The 19,730-nt window shown below is 34.7% G+C and overlaps 1 protein-coding gene across 1 annotated transcript in view; it reads right to left on the minus strand.

Moving 5' to 3' along the window:
* The window catches only part of STK33 (serine/threonine kinase 33), a 104,136-nt gene extending 84,861 nt beyond the window's left edge, over nt 1-19,275 (minus strand). Inside the window, exons 1-2 of the mRNA XM_003781508.2 lie at nt 19,054-19,275; nt 17,823-17,933 (exon numbers count right to left, since the gene is read on the minus strand). Of these exons, the coding sequence (XP_003781556.1) occupies nt 17,823-17,933; nt 19,054-19,275 (333 nt within the window). The remainder of the gene's footprint in view (nt 1-17,822; nt 17,934-19,053) is intronic.
* Between the last annotated feature and the right edge of the window lie 455 nt (nt 19,276-19,730).

Genomic DNA, 19,730 nt, shown 5'->3' on the forward strand with positions numbered 1-19,730 from the left:
AGCCATACCTGGCATGGGATCCTTACCTGGAGTTAGTAGCTCAGCAAGCACAATGAGGTGGTGGTGTATAGGAGACAGCATGTGATCCAGAGCAGTGGAGTTCTGATGCAGTAGGCAAGTGATTGGGAGCCAGGTGGAATGCCAGCCCACACACAGAGGTCCAGGGATGGAAGGAAGCCTTTCTGCTGTTTTTGTCTTGGGGGAAGTTGCACATTGAGTGGAAAACTTAAAAGAGTGGACAGACTCAAACAGCAGACAGCAGCCATATTTCAATACCAGTTGGAATAGATTTGCCATTAGTTTGGTGGCTGTTGGGGCAGCCATTCTGGGAAGGTCCTGGCTGCCAGAGGGCCACCATTGTGGGAAGGTTGTGAGAAGGTCCTCTCAGCAAGGGCTTAAAGCATGGCTGTCTTTGTTCCGCCTGCAGGCATTAGAACCCCACTCTTGGGACAGGCTGAGTGGCTTCTGCACCCTGCGGGAACTATTATGAGGGGGGAATGTGAGACCTGACTCTGAGGATTCTGGAGAGCTTTAAGATCCCAGCTGGGTGGGGTCTGAATGTTGAGGAAACAATGAGGTGATCACCAAAGGCAACTAAGGTAGAAATAAGAAACATGCCTGGGAACTAGGTACAGCATCACTTGATGTCCCAGAAATATATTGCAATATATTCCTATTAAAGTGGGTCCCTTCCACTATATATATAGACAGAGAATTTTTTTGGTCTTTCTCTTTTCTCTGTTGCTGATGTTGCTGCTATTTTTCGCTATTTGATCTCTTTTTGGCTTGTTTTGCTGTGTTTTATTTTTGCTCATATGTTTGGTTGGTCCTATTTTTAACTTCCATTCTTAATTTCATCAAATGTAAGGGTTCCTGTATTTTGGTTACAGTATTTTAGCCTCACTTATTCTATTTCACTCCTCTCCATTCTGTCTTTTGATAGAGACTCTTTTACTTATATTTCCCACATAAATCGCTTGTGCAACAGCTAAGATATCCCCCTTTTTTTAATCTTTCTTCTTAATTTCCTTTTTCCTTTACCCCTTCTCTCTTTTATTTGACACAACTATATTTTTAATTTTCTTTATCTCTTCTTATTTCATTATTATTATTTATTTATTTTTTTTTTTTTTTCACTGAGTACTGGTGTGGCATGGCTGTGGTCCAATGGGAAGGTCACTGTAGTAGTCTGGCTCAAAGAGGCCAAGAGATCATGGTCGAGGGAGTTCTTCTACTTTTGGTCCTGGGAAGACAGTACTGGTAAGTACACGCTGCAAAATTCTTCTTTTTCTTTTTTTTTTGAGACAGAGCCTCAAGCTGTCACCCTGGGTAGAGTGCTGTGGCATCACAGCTCACAGCAACCTCCAACTCCTGGGCTTAAGCAAGTCTCCTGCCTCAGCCTCCCAAGTAGCTGGGACTACAGGTGCCCACCACAACACCCAGCTATTTTTTGGTTGCAGCCATCATTGTTTGGCCAGCCCGGGTTGGATTCAAACCCACCACCTTAGGTCTATGTGGCTGGTACCTTAGCCACTTCAGCCACAGGTGCCGAGTCCAGAATTCTTCTATTTCTTTTTCATTGTTACTTATTTTTTCCTTTTTTGTTTTTGTTCTTTTCTTTCTCTTCCTATTTTTAGCAGAGGAAGAATCTGGCTTTATAAGGCTGATAAGGAGCTTGTAAGTTCAAGGAACCCATGCAACCCAGGCCCCCAAAATTCCTAAGTTACAGATGTGGCCTTAGCACCATGCTGATCAATACTATTTCTGCTATCACTCTCATTTTCTCTTCCTGTCCTCCTCTCTCTTGTTATTCAACTCTTTTCTTTCATGTCCCTTCCTTTTTTTCTTTTTCTCTTTCTTTCTTCTCCTCTTGTTTCTCCCTGCTCATTTACCTTTCTCTTCCTTTTGGCCTTGTACCCAGAGACTACTTCAACACCTAAGTTCTGAGACAAGGTAATTTGAAGTAAAGGAGAAAGTGAAAAGGAAAAAGGAGGACATGGAGGTGAACAAGAAGCAAGAACACATGAGGAGGAACCAACAGAAATTCAGGCAACATGAGAAACCAAAACAGAGCAACTCCCCCCAAAGGACCATGAGGCACCTACTACAGAAGACTCCATATATAAAAAATTAGTGGATTTGAGAGAAAGGGAATTTAAAATATGGATGATAAAGACAATAAAGGGAATGGACAAGAAAATGAAGAGACAGAGCCAAAAGGTAGATGACAGATATGTAGAATATAGAAAGGATATAGCAGAACTTAAGCAAATGAAGGAGACAATCAGCAAAGGTAAAGATGCAGTAGAAAGTATGAAAAAGAGACTAGACTATGGAGAATAAAGAACCTCAGAGCTAGAGGATAAAGTTTTCAAGTTAACCCCAGGTAGTTAAAATGGCACCAAAGAAGAGAGAGAAAGCAGAACAGTCACTTAGAGAAAGACAAGACTTCATGAAGCATTCAAACATAAAAATAATAGGGATCCCTGAACAAGAAGAAGATTGCCCCAAAGGAACGGAAGCCCTACAGAAGACTATCATAAATGAAAACATCCCAAGTTTTACTAAAGATCCCAACACATTCCTTTAAGATGGATATGGAACCCCAGGTCATCTCAACTCAAATAGCTTCTCCAAGACACATTATAATGAACCCATCCAAAGTCAAGATGAAAGAGAAAATTCTTCAAGTAGCCAGGAGTAAGCACCAACTGACCTACAGGGGCAGAGCCATTAGGATGACAGCAGACTTTTCAACAGAAAATTTTCCAAGCCAGAAAAGAATGGTCATCCACCTTCAACATTCTTAAACAAAACAATTTTCAGCCCAGAATTCTGTATCCTGCTAAACTAAGCTTCAAAATTGATAGAGAAATCTTTTGCAGATACACAAGCACATTTCTTAAACTGATTAAAGCCATGTACGACAAACCCACATCTAATATTATACTGAATGGAGTAAAACTGAAAGCTTTTCCACTCAGAATTGGAACCAGACAAGGTTCTCTTTTATCATCACTACTATTCAACATAGTGCTGGAAGTTTTAGCCATTGCAGTAAGGCAAGAGAAGAAAATAAATAGCATCTAAGTGGGGACAGAGGAGGTCAAACTTTTGTTCTTTGCAGATAATATGATCTTAGAGAACCCCAAAGACTCAACCACAAGACTCCTGGAAGTGATCAAAAAATATAGTAATGTCTCAGGATATAAAAATCAATGTCCACTAATCAGTAGCCTTTGTATATACCAATAACACCCAATCTGAGAAGCTAATCAAGGACACAATTCCCTTCACAGTAGCTTCAAAAAAAATGAAATACTTAGGAATATACCTAACAACAGAAGTGAAGGACCTCTACAAAGAAAATTACAAAACCTTAAGAAAACAAATAGCTGAAGATATTAAAAAATGAAAGATATATATATATATACCATATATATATACATATATATATACATATATACATATATATACCATGCTCATGGCTTGGAATAATCAACATTATTAAAATGTCTATACTTTCCAAAGCAATCTACAGATTCAATGCAACTTTCATTAAAATACCAACATCATACTTTCAAGATTTGGAAAAAATAATTCTTCATTCTATATGAAACCAGAAAAAAACCCATATAACCAAGGCAATTTTTAATTATAAAAATACCAACATTATACTTTCAAGATTTAATCATTAAAATACCAACATCATACTTTCAAGATTTGGAAAAAATAATCTTTATATAGCCAAAGCCAGGAGCATCATCCTACCAGACTTTAGGCTATACTACAAGGCCATAGCAATCAAAACAGCTTGGTATTGGCACAAAAATAGAGACATTTGGAACCAAATAGAAAACTATAAAATGAAACTAACCTCTTACAATCACCTGATCTTTGATAAACCAAACCAGAACATACAGTAATGAAAAGAATCACTATTCAATAAATGATTGTGGGAAAACTGGATAATCACATGTAAAAAACTGAAACTAGACCCACACCTTTCAGTACTTACAAAAATTGACTCAAGATGGATAAAATATTTAAATCTAAGGCATTAAACAATAAAAATCCTCAAAAAAAGTATGGGGAAAACACCTGAAGTTATTGGCCTGGGGAAAGTTTTTATGAAGAAAACTTCTATGGCAATTGCAACAACAACAAAAATAAACAAATGGGAGTTAATTAAATTGAATAGCTTTGGTACAGCTAAGGAGACAACAACCAAAGCAAATAAACAACCTTCAGAATGGGAAAAGACATTTGCATATTTTGAATCAGACAAAAGCTTGATAAGTAGGCTCTACAGAGAACTCAAATTAATCAACAAAAAAGAGCCAAGAATCCCTTACATCACCGGGCAAGAGAGATGAATAGAACCTTCTCTGAAAAGGATAAGATGAATGGCTAACAAATATATGAAAAAATGCTCATCAGAGAAATGCAAATCAAAACTACCCTGAGATATCACCTAACCCCAGTGAGAATGGCCCACATCACAAAGTCTCAAAGCTACAGATGCTGGTGTGATGTGGAGAGAAGGCAACATTTTTACACTGCTGGCGGGACTGCAAACTAATATAACCTTTTTCGAAGAAAGTATGGAGAATCCTCAAAGAACTCAAATTAGACCTCCCATTTGATCCTGCAATCCCATTTCTAGGCATCTACCTAGAATAAAACATTTTATCATAAGGATATTTGCACTAGACTGTTTATCAGCTCTATTAACAATTGCTAAAATATGGAAACAGTCTAAGTGCCCACCAACCCAGGAACAGATTAACAAGCTGTGGTGTATGTATACCATGGAATACTATTCGGCCATTAAAAGAGATGGAGACTTTACATCTTTTGTACTAACCGAGTTGGAGGTGGAATGCATTCTTCTTAGTAAAGCATCACAAGAATGCAGAAGCAAGAATCCAGTGTACTCAATTCTAATATTAAGGCAGTAGATAACCTAATACAAGGTGGGGGTAGGGGAACCATGGAGTGGGGTAGGGGAGGAGGGAGATGGGGTCATGGTATATGGCACACCTCTTGCGGGTAGGACACAATTATAAGAGGGAGTTTATCTAACAAATGCAATCAATGTAACCTAATTCTTTGTACCCTCAATGAATCCCAAGCAATAGAGAAAACCACAGTGAGGTATCATCTTACCTCAGTTAGAATGACTTTTATTAAAAAGTCTAAAAACAACAGATGCTGGTATGTATGCAGAGAGAATGGGACACTTTATAATGTTGGTGAGACTGCAAAATTAGTATAACCTCAAGGGAAAACAGTATGGAGATTCTTCAAAAAACTAAAAATACACCTACCATTTGATCCAGCAATCCCACTACAGAGTATTTAACCAACAGAACAGAAGTTATTTTATCCTGTTTATTGCAGGACACTTCATAATTGAAGAGATGTGAAATCAATCCAAGTTCCCATCAATTCATGAGTGGATCAACAAAATGTGATATATGTATATCATGGATACACTAATGCCTTTTGCAACAATCTGGATGAAACTGGAGACCATTATTCTACACAAAGTATTTAAAGAATGAAAAAAAAAAACACCACATGTATCCATGATTAAATTGGAACTAAGAGAAGTGCAAACTGTACACGGGGGAAGTAAAACTCAGTGGAATCAAGCAGGGGATTGAGGGAGAAAGAAAGGGGCAAAAACTCCCTACTGGGTACAATGAACACTATCTGTGGGACAAGCACTTTTATAACCCTGACTCAGGAATTATAAAAGCAATCCATGTAAACAAAAACATCTGTACCCACGTAATATCTTGAAATTTAAAAAATATTTTTAAAAGAACTAAAAATCAACAAAGCCTTATCCCTTCAGCTTTAGAAAAGCAATATATGACAGAAATTTTAATATAAATCAACACTGAGAAGAAAATAAACACTTCCCCTAATAGCACCATCCAGATCAAGAATCTTCCCATTTACCATTTAACTTTGGCTTACAAAGAGAAAATGCAGTGGTTTTACCAACACTGGCATTCTGGTTCACGCTGTAAAATAACAAATAAGTAATTCATTTACATATTCATTTCTTATAAATTTGGTTGAAGGGAGTCAAACTCGCAGATCCAAATCAGTTCCAGGGCACTAACAAGAGTTTCTGGACCTATAATGCATACAGGCTAACATATGGGAGAACAGCTCAGCTAATGCCATTAAGTGATACCTATTTTGGGTCAGCTAGGCTGTCTATCTCTCTCTGAGACTACTTTCCTACTTACCATGCAATAGGTAAGTTAGCTGCTTGGCTTCATATTTTCTAATGTTTGCCTTCCTTACTTACTTTTGTGTTAATAAGAGAAGATGCAATGCACAGCTAATTATTCACCTCCTTCATAAAGGGCTTCCCTGTTTAATTCCGTACCAGGGTGACTGTTCCTTTATTTTTACTCCCTTTAGCATGTATGTGTTGGTCCTCAAACACTATTATCACTGCCTTGCTTACAAACATTTTGGGTGATCTTTAATATCCCAAGATGGTCTGGAAACTCCTGAAGGAGCTGTTTCTTAACAGCTTTCTTATGTATTCCCTAAAAGATCTAGCTCCTCCCTCTTCCTCAACACTAATTAATAGCATTTAATAGTAAGAAGCAAAGTCAGAAAACTTGAATGATTAATTAGAAAATAAGACAAACATAATTTTATTCTGATTATATTTATATGCAACTCCCAATTACAACATATCTCAGAGGTAGTGCAGTTTCAGTTCTAGACCACTACAATAAAGCAAGTCTCATAAATTTTTTGGTTTCCCAGTGCATATAAAAGTTATGTTCATACCATACTACTGTCTTTAAGTGTGCAATAGTGCTTTAAAAAGCAATGCACATACCTTAATTTAAAAATACTCAAATGTACAAAATACTAAAAAATCATCTGAGGTGTCAACAAGTTATAATCTTTTTGCTGGTGGAGGTTTTGCCTACATGTTGAAGGTTGCTGGCTGATTAGGGTGGCAGTTGTTGAAGGTTGGCAATTTCTAGAACTAAGAAAGCCATGAAGTTTGCTGCATCAACTGACTCTCCCTTTCATGAGAGATTTCTGTGTAGCATGAAATGCTATCGGAGAGCACTTTACCCATTCTAGAACTGCTTTCAAAATTACAGTCAATCCTTTCAAAACCTACCACTACTTTATCAACTTTGTTTATGTAATAGCCTAAATCAGGGGTGGAGAAACTTTTCATGTTGGAAGGACTCATTCATTTAGCTATACCCAAATAAGTCTGCATTCAAGAACATTCTAATAGACATTTCTATTATTTTGTATGAAAATCTAACTAACATGTACTTAAAATTTTCAAAAAGTGAAAACTATTTGTTAATTTTAAAGTTAACCTTCTAAAGACTTTGTTTGTCTGGTTTTTGTTGAAAAGCATTTGAATATTTGGTTGTAGCATAGAAGTGTACAGTTTCAGTTGATCTTCATGAGTATCAGTCATTTGTGAACTTAAAGGCATCTTGATTTAGGTTAGAAAGGAGAGAATAGATTCACAGCATTAAGTGGTTGAAAAACCAGAAAACATTTGTCAGGCATGTTACCAAAGGCATACTTCCATATTCCACATTTCAACTGGATTTTATTTAAGCATCAAACAATGACTTTAAAATGTCATCTACTAGTGACAGCAACTAGGTGAGACTGAACTGCTAATTTGAGTGTGATGTAATGATTCTCAAGGTCAGTGAACCTTTCATTGCATTCCATAATTAATAGGTCTATAACAGCTGCATATTCTTCAAATGATTTGCATATACATATCTTGCTTATTAATGATCTTTGCTAATTGAGGAAAATGTTTATTAGAAATTTACTTTTGAAGAAGTTTTGAAAAAATATAGCTTTTTATTCTAAAAAGTTTAAGCATTTAGCTTAGATTTTTTGCTGCATAAAGACTTAAGTTTTATCTTGCAAAGAGATATTCAAGTCATTTCAATTTGACATAATACTGCATTCTTACAGAAATCTTCCTTCAATAATTCACACTACTGATTCTGTTCTTTATTTAACTATCTGTTCTCACAGAGATAAAATTTTGGCTACCACCTATCCCTGCAATAGCCAATGCGCTTTAGAATGACATGGCGAATCCACACTGAATAGCTCATCTTTCCACTTTAGTGTGTTACAAAACTAACAACTGCTATATTACATTTGCATCAATATAGTTAACAATATTTATAACTTGTGGAAAATTGTCATTTAAAATAGTAGCTTTAACACAGGTTTTGCTGATGCAAGATACAATGAAAAAAATGAGGGCACCAGTGTCTGTTAATACTTTTTTAAAAATTTGTGCAGATGTTTTCCTATCATGGAAAGGGCACCATCTGAACATACACTCACTAAATTAACCAAATTCAGTCCAACTTCACAACACTTTATGTTTAAAGTTGTTGAAGATATCTATTCCCCATGTTCTATTCACAAGAACACCCAAGTCAGAGAACCCTTCATACCAAAGAAAATCTTCTGTTATGAATTGAATGAGGTATACAACCTGTGCCAAGTCAGTAGCATCAGCTGACTTATCCAAAGCTACTAAATAATATAGATTTTCCTTTTGAAGTATTGCATAAAGTTGTTCTATTAAGTAGAAGGCCAACTTATGGTTCTCCTTGAAAAAGGCAGTTATCTATACTTTGAATCATTATAGGGGTCTAAATATCCTACAACTTTCACAATGTATTCTTTCATAATTTCTACATCACTGCATGATTCCCTTTTTTCCCTGAGTACATAAACTACTTTCTAAGTTGCTTGAGTGGCATTATTTCCAGGTCTTATTGCATCTTCAAAGAATTGTCTTTGTTTTTGCTTTTAATATTTTATTTCTGAAATACAATCTTCCATACCTCTCCCTCTAATGTAAAATATCTGTGGTCCTTATGATTACTGCAATGCTGATGAGCATTTAATTACTTTAACATTGATATTGCAGTATCACAAAGCAACCAAATCTTATCTTTAACAAAAATAAGATAATATTGCAATTCCCAATTCTCATTAAAAAATCTGTTCTCATGTGAATGGCTCAAATTCCCCACTGAAGAGTCACAAGCTGGATGACTGGGTTAAAAAAAAATTGTAAGTCAACTATATGATGTCTTTAGGGAACACATCTAACTTCTAAGGATAAAACAAGACTCAGGATGAAAAGTTGGAAAATAACATTTCAGGCAAAAAGAAATCAGAAAAAGTGGAGGGTTGCAAATTTATTTGCAGATACAATTGGATTTAAAGCAATGAAAGTAAAGAAAGACAAAGATGGTCACTATATACTGGCCAAGGGAATAATACAAAAAGTAGATACTTTAATTCTAAATATACGTATATCCAACTTAAATGTCCCATATTTATCAAATGAATCCTAACTGGTTTGAACAATATGATATCCTACAGCACCATCATAGCTGGGGACTTTAATACCCCTCTGATAGAACTGGACAGATCCTCTAAACAGAAAAATTACAAAGCAACAAGGACTTAAATGCAACCCTAGAAGAACTGGGCTTAATAGACATATACAGAACATACCATCCCAGAACTAATGATCATACTCTAAAGTTGGTTATATCCTAGGACACAAATCAAACCTCAACAAAATTAAAATAATTGAAATCATACCTTGTATCTTTTTAGACCACAGGGGAATGAAGGTAGAACTCAACCCCAACAAAAACCTTTATCCCCACACAGTCACAGAAACTAAACAACCCTATGCTGAATGACAGCTGGGTCAAGGAGGAGATAAAAATGCAAATTATTAGATTCCTTAACCATAACAACAATGAAGCCACATGCTACCAAAACCAATGGGATATTGCCAAAGAAGTCATAAGAGGGAAAGTTATCATGTTAGATGCCCACACCCAAAAGAGTACATATCAACAACTTAATGAATTGTTTCAAGAAATAGAAGAACAATCTAATCCCAAAACTATGAGAAGCAAAGAAATAACCAAAATTAAATCAGAAATAAATAAAATTTAAAACAAAAGAATCATTCAGAAAATTAACAAAACAAAAAGATGAGTCTTCAAAAAGATAAAAATAATCAATAGATCTTTGGCCAGATTAACTGGAAACAGAAAAGTAAGATCTCTAGTAACCTCAATCAGAAACAAAAAAGAGAAAATAACAACAGATACCACAGAGATACAAGAGATTACCTCTGATTCTATGCCCAGAAATTTGACAACGTAGAGGACTAACACCTGGAAATCACACAACATCCCTGTCTTAACTAGGAAGAAATGGATCTCTTGAACAGTCCAATATCAAGCACCAAAACTGAAGGAAAAATTAAAAAGCCCTCCCCCTCCAATAACCCTAGACTAGACAACTCCACACCAGAATTCTATCACACCTTCAAAGGGCAGCTTGTACCTATACTGGAGAAACTATTCCAAAACATTGAGAAGGAAGACACTCTCCCTAACATATTCTATGAAGCAAACATCACCATGATACAAAAACCAGGATATGACCCAACTAAAAAAGACAACTACAGACCAATTTCACTTATGAATACAGATGCAAAAATACTCAATAAAATCCTAGCAAATAGAATACAACTACATATTAAAAAAATACATCATGATCAAGTGGGCTTTATCCCTGGGATGTAAGTTTGGTTTAACATACACAAATCCATGAATACAATTCATCACATAAATAGAAGCAAAAACAAAGACCATGTGATTGATCCTCTCAATAGATGTAGGAAAAGTATTCAACAAAATTCAGCATCCTTTTCAAATGAGAAGCCTTAAGAAAATAGACATATATGGCACATTTCTTACTGATTGAGGCCATTTATAACAAACCCACAGCCAGGATCATACTAAATGCAGTAAAACTGAAAGCATTTCCACTTAGAACTGGAACCATACAATGATGTCCGCTATCACCACTATTATTCAACATAGTTCTGGAAGTTCTAGTTAATCCAATCAGACAAAAGAATGATATTAAGGGCATCCAAATGGGCACAAAGAAAATCAAACTCTTCCTCTTTGCCAAAAAACCCCCAGAGATTCAATCACAAGACTCCTGGGAGTGATCAAGAAATATTTTAATATCTCAAGGTATAAAACCAATGTCCACAAATCAGTAGCCTTTGTATATGCAGTAACAGTCAAGTCAAGAAGTAAATCAAGGACACAATACCCTTCACAGTTGCTTCAAAGAAAATGAAATACCTGAAATACCTGGGAATACAGCTAACAAAGGAGGTGAAGGATCCTTACAGAGAAAACTATGAAACCCTAAGAAAAGAAATAGCAGAAGACATCAACAATGAAGAACATACCATGCTCTTGACTGGGAAGAATTAACATTGTTAAAATGTCTATACTACCCAAAGCAATCTGCAGATTTAATGCAATACACATTAAAACACCAGTATCATACTTTGAAGAACTCAAAAAAATAGTTCTTCATTTTGCATAGAATTAGAAAAAAAAAATACATATAGCCGATTACAATTCTTAGTAATAAAAACAAAGCTGGAGGCATCACTCTACCTGACTTCGGGTTATATTACATGTCCACACTGATCAAAACAGCATGGTACTGACACAAAAATAGAGACACAAACATATGGAATAGAATGGAAAATCTAGAGATGAAACAAGCCTCTTATCACATCTGATTTTTGATAAACCAAACAAAAGCATACACTGGGGAAACAAATCCCTGTTCAATAGATGATACTGGGAGAACTGGACAACCACATGTGAAAGACTAAAACTGGACCTGTACCTCTCACCACGTACAAAACTGCCTCATGAAGGATAAAAGATTTAAGCCGTAGACAGGAAATGATAAAAATCCTAGAAGAAAGTATGGGAGAAATTTTTATTTTCACTTTCCAATTTTTTTAAAGTATTTTCTTTTCAAATTAAATATGAAGGTACAATTTTTAGGTTACATTTTTCTTACTTCCTGCATAAAGTTCCATTGGTAGAAGAGCTCCTCACCCAGGAGGCACACTGTACACACTCACAATGCGCACATTAGGTGAGATCCTGCCTCATGTCTTCCCTCCCTCTGCCAAACGTCCTCCCTCCTTCTGCCTCACACTTCCCTCTACCCCCAAACTGAACTATATTAGTGTTTTATTGTTCTTATGAGCATGTAATTGTTCATATACTGATTTCATATTAGTATGGAGTACACTGGATATTCAATTCTCCCTTCCTGTGACACTTCACTAAAAAGAATGTATTTCAACTCCATCCAGGTAAATGTAAAAGATGCAAAGTCTCCATCTTTTTTATGGCTGAATAATATTCCCTAGTATACATATACCACAGTTTGTTAATCAATTCATGGGTTGATGGGCACTTAGGTTGCTTCCACAACTTGGCAATTATGAACTGAGCCATAATAAACATTCTAGTATAAATGTCTTTGTGGTAAAATGATTTTTGTTCTTCTAGGTAGGTACCTAGTAATGGGATTGCAGGGTCAAACAGAAAGTCTACTTTTCAACCTTTGAAGATTCTCCATACTTCTCTCCAAAAAGGCTATATTAACTTGCATCCCACCAGCAGCGTAGAGTGTTCTCTTCTCTCCACATCTCACCAGCATCTGGTGTTTTGGGACTTTATGATGTGGGCTAATCTTGTTGAGGTTAGGTTATATCTTAGAGTGGTTTTGATTTACATTTCTCTGATAATTAAAGATGATGAGCATTCTTTCATGTGTTTATTGGCCACCCGTCTATCATCTTCAGAGAAGTTTCTGTTCAAATCTCTTGCCCACTTATAGAGAGGGTTGTTTGCACTTTACTTATTGTTTCATTTGAGTTCTCTGTAGATTCTAGTTATCAGGTCTTTGTCAGATTCATAACATGCAAAAATCTTCTCTATGGGATAAACTTAATATTGGCCTGGGGAAAGATTTTATGAAGACTACATTGACAAGCTTCAGAATAGGGAAATATATTTGCATGATACAAATATGACAAATTCTAGTTTGATAACTTGAGTCTACAGAGAACTCAAATTAATCAAAACAAAGAGCAATCACATATATCACTGGGCAAGAGACATGAACAGAATATTCTCTGAAGATAGATGAATGGCCAACAAACACATGAAAAAAATGTTTATTGTCCCTACTCATCAGAGAAATACAAATCAAAACCACCCTGAGATATCACCTAACCCCAGTGAAATTAACCAACATCACAAAGTCCCTAAGATGCAGTGCTGGTGCAATTATGGAGAGAAGGGAACACTTTACACTGTTGGTGGGATTACAAACTAATACAGCCTCTTTGGAAAGAAGTGTTGAAAAGACTCCTCAAAAAACTCTATATAGACCTTCCATTTGATCCCACAATCCCATTACTAGCCATCTATATAGGGAAAAAAAATCATTTTATCACAAGGATATTTACTAAATTGTTTGTTGCAGCTCAATTTATAATCACTAAAGTGTAGAATCAACCAATTGACCATCAACCTATGAAGGTATTAGTAAACTGTGGCCTATGTATACAAGGAATATTAGTCAGTGACAAAAAAGATGGAAACTTTACATCTTTTATATTAACCTGGACAGAGTTGGAGAACATTCTCTTTAGTAAAGTATCACATGAATGGAAAAGCAAGTATCCAATGTATTCAATTCTAATATGAAGCCAGCAGATAAACTAATACATGCCCACATAAGAGAAAAACTCAATTCAAGATGGGGGGAGAGGGAATGAAGGTGGGGAGAGAAGGGAGGAGTGGAGGGGATGAGTGTGCTCCCACTTAATGGGCACAATGTAAGGATATATGGTACACCTTCTGGGTGAAGGGCACAACTACAACAGAGAGTTTACCTAACAAACAAAAACACTGTAACCTAATTTTTTGCATCCTTATGTTAACCTGAAAAAAAAAAGTCAATTTTCTTCCCTCAGCATTTTCTAGGTCTTCTTTGACATGATGGTCTTTTAAGCAGACAGAATTCAAAAATAATAGTTGAGCTATACAACTACTGCCAAATTCCACAAAAACACAGTGCATCACTGTCAAAATCTGTAACAGACTGCCTGCCATATTCAACCTCCATAACCTCTCGCCAACCAGCCTTGTGTGATGGTGGCACCAGTTAGGTGGGGGAAGTAAGAACTAAATCATGAGTATAGTAGCTGTCAATTTAGCCCCTATGGCTTGCTAATGTTCTAGTAGGAGGATTATTTCATTGACACTTATTTTATTCTTGAATTTAATCCTCTGGTGGGAGGATTATTTCATTGACACTTATTTTATGTTTAAAATAAAAATATAAATGATAAATGTATTAATAAAAATAAAAGGATTTGGAATAAAAATTTGGATTCAGTCAAAAAACTACACTTAAGACATAGAAAGCCACATGTAGCCTTAAAGTTATAGGCTCCCCATCCATGGTCTAAATCTTTTGTTGTCATTTTCAACAATGCTCACAGTATTTCCACCAGAAGTAGATTCCATCTCAAGAAATCATTTCTTTGCTCTTTCATAAAAAGCAATTTTTCATCCCTTAAAGTTTTATCATGAGATAGCAGCAATTCAGCTATTTCATCTTCAGGCTCCACTTCTAATTCTAGTTCTTCTGCTATTTCAGCCATATCTGTGCTTACTTCTTCCCTTGAACTCTTGAACCTCTCAAAGTTATCCATGAGGGTCGGAATCAACTTTTTCCAAACTTCTGTTAATTTTAATATTTTGACCTTCTCCCATAAATCACAAAAATGACTACAATGACATCCAGATTGGTGAATGCTTTCCAGAACGTTTTCAACTTTGTCCATATCCATTAGAAATATCATTATCTATGACAGATACAGCTTTAAGAAGTGTATTTCTTAAATAATAAAACCTGAAAGTCAAAGTTATTCCTTGAACCATAGATCACAGAATGGCTGTTGTGTTAGAAGGCATGAAAACATCAATTTCCTTGTATTATACATCTCCACCAGAGCTCTTGAGTGACCATATATATTATTAATGAGCAGTAGTATTTTGAAAGGAATCTTTTCTCTGAGCAGGTCTCAACAGTAGGCTTAAAATAACCAGTAAACCATGCTATAAACAGATGTACTATCATCTAAGTTTTGTTGTTGTATTTATAGAGCTCAGGCACCATAGATTTAGAATAATTCTAGAATTTCTGGAATGATGAATAGGCACTTGCTTTAGCTTAAAGTCATCAGCTGCCTTAGCCCCTAAGTCACCCTGTCCCTTGAAGCTTTGAAGCTTCTCTAGCTATGAAAGTCATCATTAAAAGATGACTTTTAACACATTAAGGTTTTTTTGTCTACGTTGAAAATTTGTGGTTCAGTATAGCCACAAATTATCATCAATTATCTTATATAGATATTCCAGGGAACTTGGTGCAGCTTCTACATCAGTACTTTTTGCTTCACTTTGCACTTTTATGTTTTGGAGATAAACTTCCTTCTTTCCTTAAACCTCATGAACCAACCTCTACTAGGCTTAAACTTTTCTTCTACACTTTCCTCACCTCTCTTAGCCTTCATAGAATTTAAGAGTTAGGGCCTTACTCTGGATTAGGTTTTGGCTTAAGGGAATGCTGTGGCTGGTTTATTCTTTTATATAGACCACTGAAATTATTATAATAATGCTGTTTGAATTTCTTATTATTCATATTTCTTCTAGAGCACTTTTAATTTTCTTTAAGAACTGTTCCTTTGCATTGAAGACTTGGCTAACTAGTACAAGAAGCCTAGGTTTCAGGCCATTTTGGTTTTTGGCATGCCTTCCTCATTAAGCTTAATTATGTCTAGCTTTTGACTTAAAATGAGAGATGTGCCACTCTTCCATTCACTTAAATATTTAAAGGCCATTGTAGGGTTATTAATTGGCCTAATTTCAATATTGTTATGTCTCAGGGATACAATTACAATAGTAATAAAAAGATGTACTGATTATAGACCACCACAATAGATATAATAGTAAAATAATTTGAAATATTGCAAGAATTACCAAAACTTATTCATATAAAATAAGCACAGACTGTTAGAAAATGGAGCCAACACAAAGTTATCAAAACCTCCAATTTATAAAAAATAATCCAATATTTGTGAAGTGAAATAATGAGAAGTACAATAACACTAGGTGTGCCTGTATTATGTAGAGTTAAATCTCAATTAAAATGGTCACTTACCCTTTTTGGTCACAAAACAAAATAATCCCTTCATAATGATTTCCTCAATTTTTCTTATCCTTTAAAAGTTAAACTTTCATTATCTCTCTAAATATATAGAACATCAATTTGGGCACAGTATCTCAACAGAATTTTAAAAATGAAGGATGGCCAACTAGCTTTTCATAAACTAACGTTTTTCTTCAACTACTTGTTTTGATATTATCACATGGTGGTTAAAATAAGGAGAAAATGACTTCTTATTTCTAATAATTTTAAGAGGATGCTATTAAAATGATAATATAAATCTATTTTTATTGACATAGAATTAAGTTTGTGATATAGTGTAGAGTACAAAAAGCATACATGATATGATCCTATCAGAAAATGTATGTATATAGAAGTGCTCACATTGATGTCTGGAAAAAAATGTTCATCTGAATATTAAGAGTAGTTATCTATGGGTAGTCAATTAAGGATGACTGTAATTTTCTTCTTTACATCCATCTGAAATGTTCAAAATATTCAAGATTAGCTTGCCTATTTTATGGGGGTTGACTATACCAGTTAAGTTTTTTTCTTTAAAATATGTATATATTTGAAATATTCCATAATTAAAACTAGGAAAAGGGTTAAAGAAAAATAGAAAACTAGTACATGTATAGAAGAAAAAAAAGAGTGAACATAATAATTTTTAAATTGGTTGTTTGGCTGATGATTTTTATATTCTTTACTTTCTTATCCTTATTTTCCTAATTTTTTTTACAACAAATATATTTTTCTTTTATAGAAGCTCTGTGGATAATTTTAAGACTTAGTAAATTTGTAGGGCTTTTTAAAGCACACACCTTTTATTTAAGGGGAGAGATTTAAACTTTTCAAGTCAGAAATTTCCAGCAAGTTTTCCTGGTCACTTCAAGTAAGCTGCTAAATAATTTTTTAAACAATTTTTAACAGATGTTTAATATTAATGTGATTTTCTTCTTAATGTAGTTGTTCTTGTTACAGTTCCTTTAATCTGATATTAAGAAAACACATTTTAGCTTTTTAAAATTATTCCATTATTTATTTATATTTTTATATAATAATTTGAATCCTGGGAAGAATAATATTGATATTTATCTAAGCACAGGCTACAAAAGATAGAGGGGGAAAGGAGGGAGATTCTGGTCTCGCTATCAGTTTCTCTAGTGAGACCAGACTATCTAAAATCATCTGGTGTCTCTGTATCTTAAAGAGGTCTACATTGAGACTCCATTTTTGCCTTCAGCAATAGCCAAGACCTAAACACCAAAATATTTGCATTTTTTCTAATAAAAATGCTCTCTACTTTAATTAAGTCCATTTGGTCCTCCATAAACAGAAAATAAAATTAGTTTGCATTTTCTTTAGTAAAAACTTTAAGATACTCAAAAATAGTAAATTTCCTCTTTACTTCCTCTCCTTAGATCAGAGGTTCTCAACCTATGGGTTGCAACCTACAGGAACTGTATTAAAGGGTCATGGCATTAGGAAGGTTGAGAACTACTGCCTTAGACACTTATTTGTAAATCATTTTTGCCATTAACTATAGACTTAAAAGAAACCCGAAGGTTTGTAATAGCTTCAGTTTGCTTTCTATATACCTCAATAGCAGCTCCATTTTCCATTCTTATGTGAGGAACTTTTCCTTCTGTAAAGTTGGCCCGACCCCATTGTTGAGATGCTTTTCTCTCTACATTTAAGGTTCTTGAGGGCTTGGACCAAAAAGGAATAAAAAAAGAAAAAACTTTAAGATATAATATTCTTAGCTGACAAAGAATCTTAATTTAGATTATTTGATAAATCTTCAATGTGTGCCATGAAATCTACTATGTACAAGAAAAATAGTTTATGGTCTTTCCCAAATACCAAGCCCTATATACAATTCATTGGCCCATTAGGCTAAAGGAGAGAGATTTTATGAAATTATTCAATTCAATCTCCTAACTCTAGAGAAATTGATATGATAACCTACACAGCAGATACATCAAAACTTACCTGATAATTCTTTGAAATCACCAAAGAAGGCAACTTCCCAGCTTTCTTAATCACCCTTGTTGCAAAATATAACAATCATCTCAAATAGGTTAAAAATAAATTATTGGCTGGCATATACAAAATATGCTTTGAGTGAAAATAATATACCAACAACTCACTCAGAGACACATATATGCCAGGACCTATACCATAATGCAAATCAGAAATAATAGTTGACATCGAAAGTATGAAAAAAAATACAACTTTAGGGGGTGGAAATTTGATTTTTCTTAAATTTACTCCTCTCTGTCTCCAAAGTTGTGCTATATCAACTATAATCTTACACAATGCCTCTTCTCTATAAAGATAAATACATTCAAATCAGTCCAATTGAGTACCCATAGATTGTTTAGAACTATTACAAATTTAAAATTTTTATAAAATATAGTTAATATTCCATCTAGATAATCAGAAATTGCCTTAAATAATAAAGCCATAACTATTTAATCATAAATCTGATTCTGTATCAGTTGGAAAAAAAATACTCAAAACTTCAGATTTAATTCACTTTGAAAACCAACCTATTTATATATAAACCATTTTTTAAAAAGAAATTGGAATAACATTTATAACTTTTCAGGATATGAGAACTAATTAATTTGGACAGGGGTTGGAAATATCATAAAACAAGTTACTAACTAACTTTGCTCATCTCTTCTGTGAGAAAGAAATGTTCCTTCATAGTTAAGAAGGCAATGAATTAGATGACAAGGACTCATGGGATAAAGAAGCAGCTAGGGAAGGGATTAGAGAATGGGAAGTCTACTTGTGCTGAGATGTAGAATCTTCAATATTTACCACATCTTTTCCAGAGGTAAGATCTCTGCTGCTACTTTTTTCTTTTGGTCTCTCCGGTGAAACTATAAATTCTGCACTAGCAATGCTTGATGTCTGTGACATTTCCACCACCAAAACTGGAGAGCCCTTTGCTTTACAGGAACAATCACAAAGTTCTTTTTTAGAAGTAGATGAATGGCAGGAACATTTTGTGCATTTTTTACTGATGCCCCTACCAGCCATTTGCTTAACTCTACAACAAAAGCAACTTGAAAGAAATGTTTCTACAGTTTAAAAAAGAAAACCCAACCAAAAAGGATAAGGCAGTTGATGGTGAAAACTGTAATTTCCAATTGGTGAAGTCCTTAGGTTAATGATTCACTTCGTTCATATTCACACATGAGAGCTGTAGAAGAAAGAAATTACCATTTAGAAAATTCTTATCCTACTACCCTCCTAGAAATCAGAGGAAAACTAGCAACCAGCAAAATATCCAGCATAAACATGAAAAGTTCATCTTTACAACAAAACTGGACCTCAAAACTGCTGAAAAATATGATCTAAAATACTCTGGGGACAGGGGAGATAAAATAATTTTATTTTTAAATTTCATTCTTCACTGGGATATATCACTCCTTATTCGAATAAGCCTCTAGTATCCTTTCCACATTAACCACTGTACAATTTACATTCAGATA

This window comes from Otolemur garnettii, unplaced genomic scaffold (assembly GCF_000181295.1).
Source record: "Otolemur garnettii isolate 467f Iridium unplaced genomic scaffold, OtoGar3 scaffold00001, whole genome shotgun sequence".
NCBI lineage: Eukaryota > Metazoa > Chordata > Mammalia > Primates > Galagidae > Otolemur > Otolemur garnettii.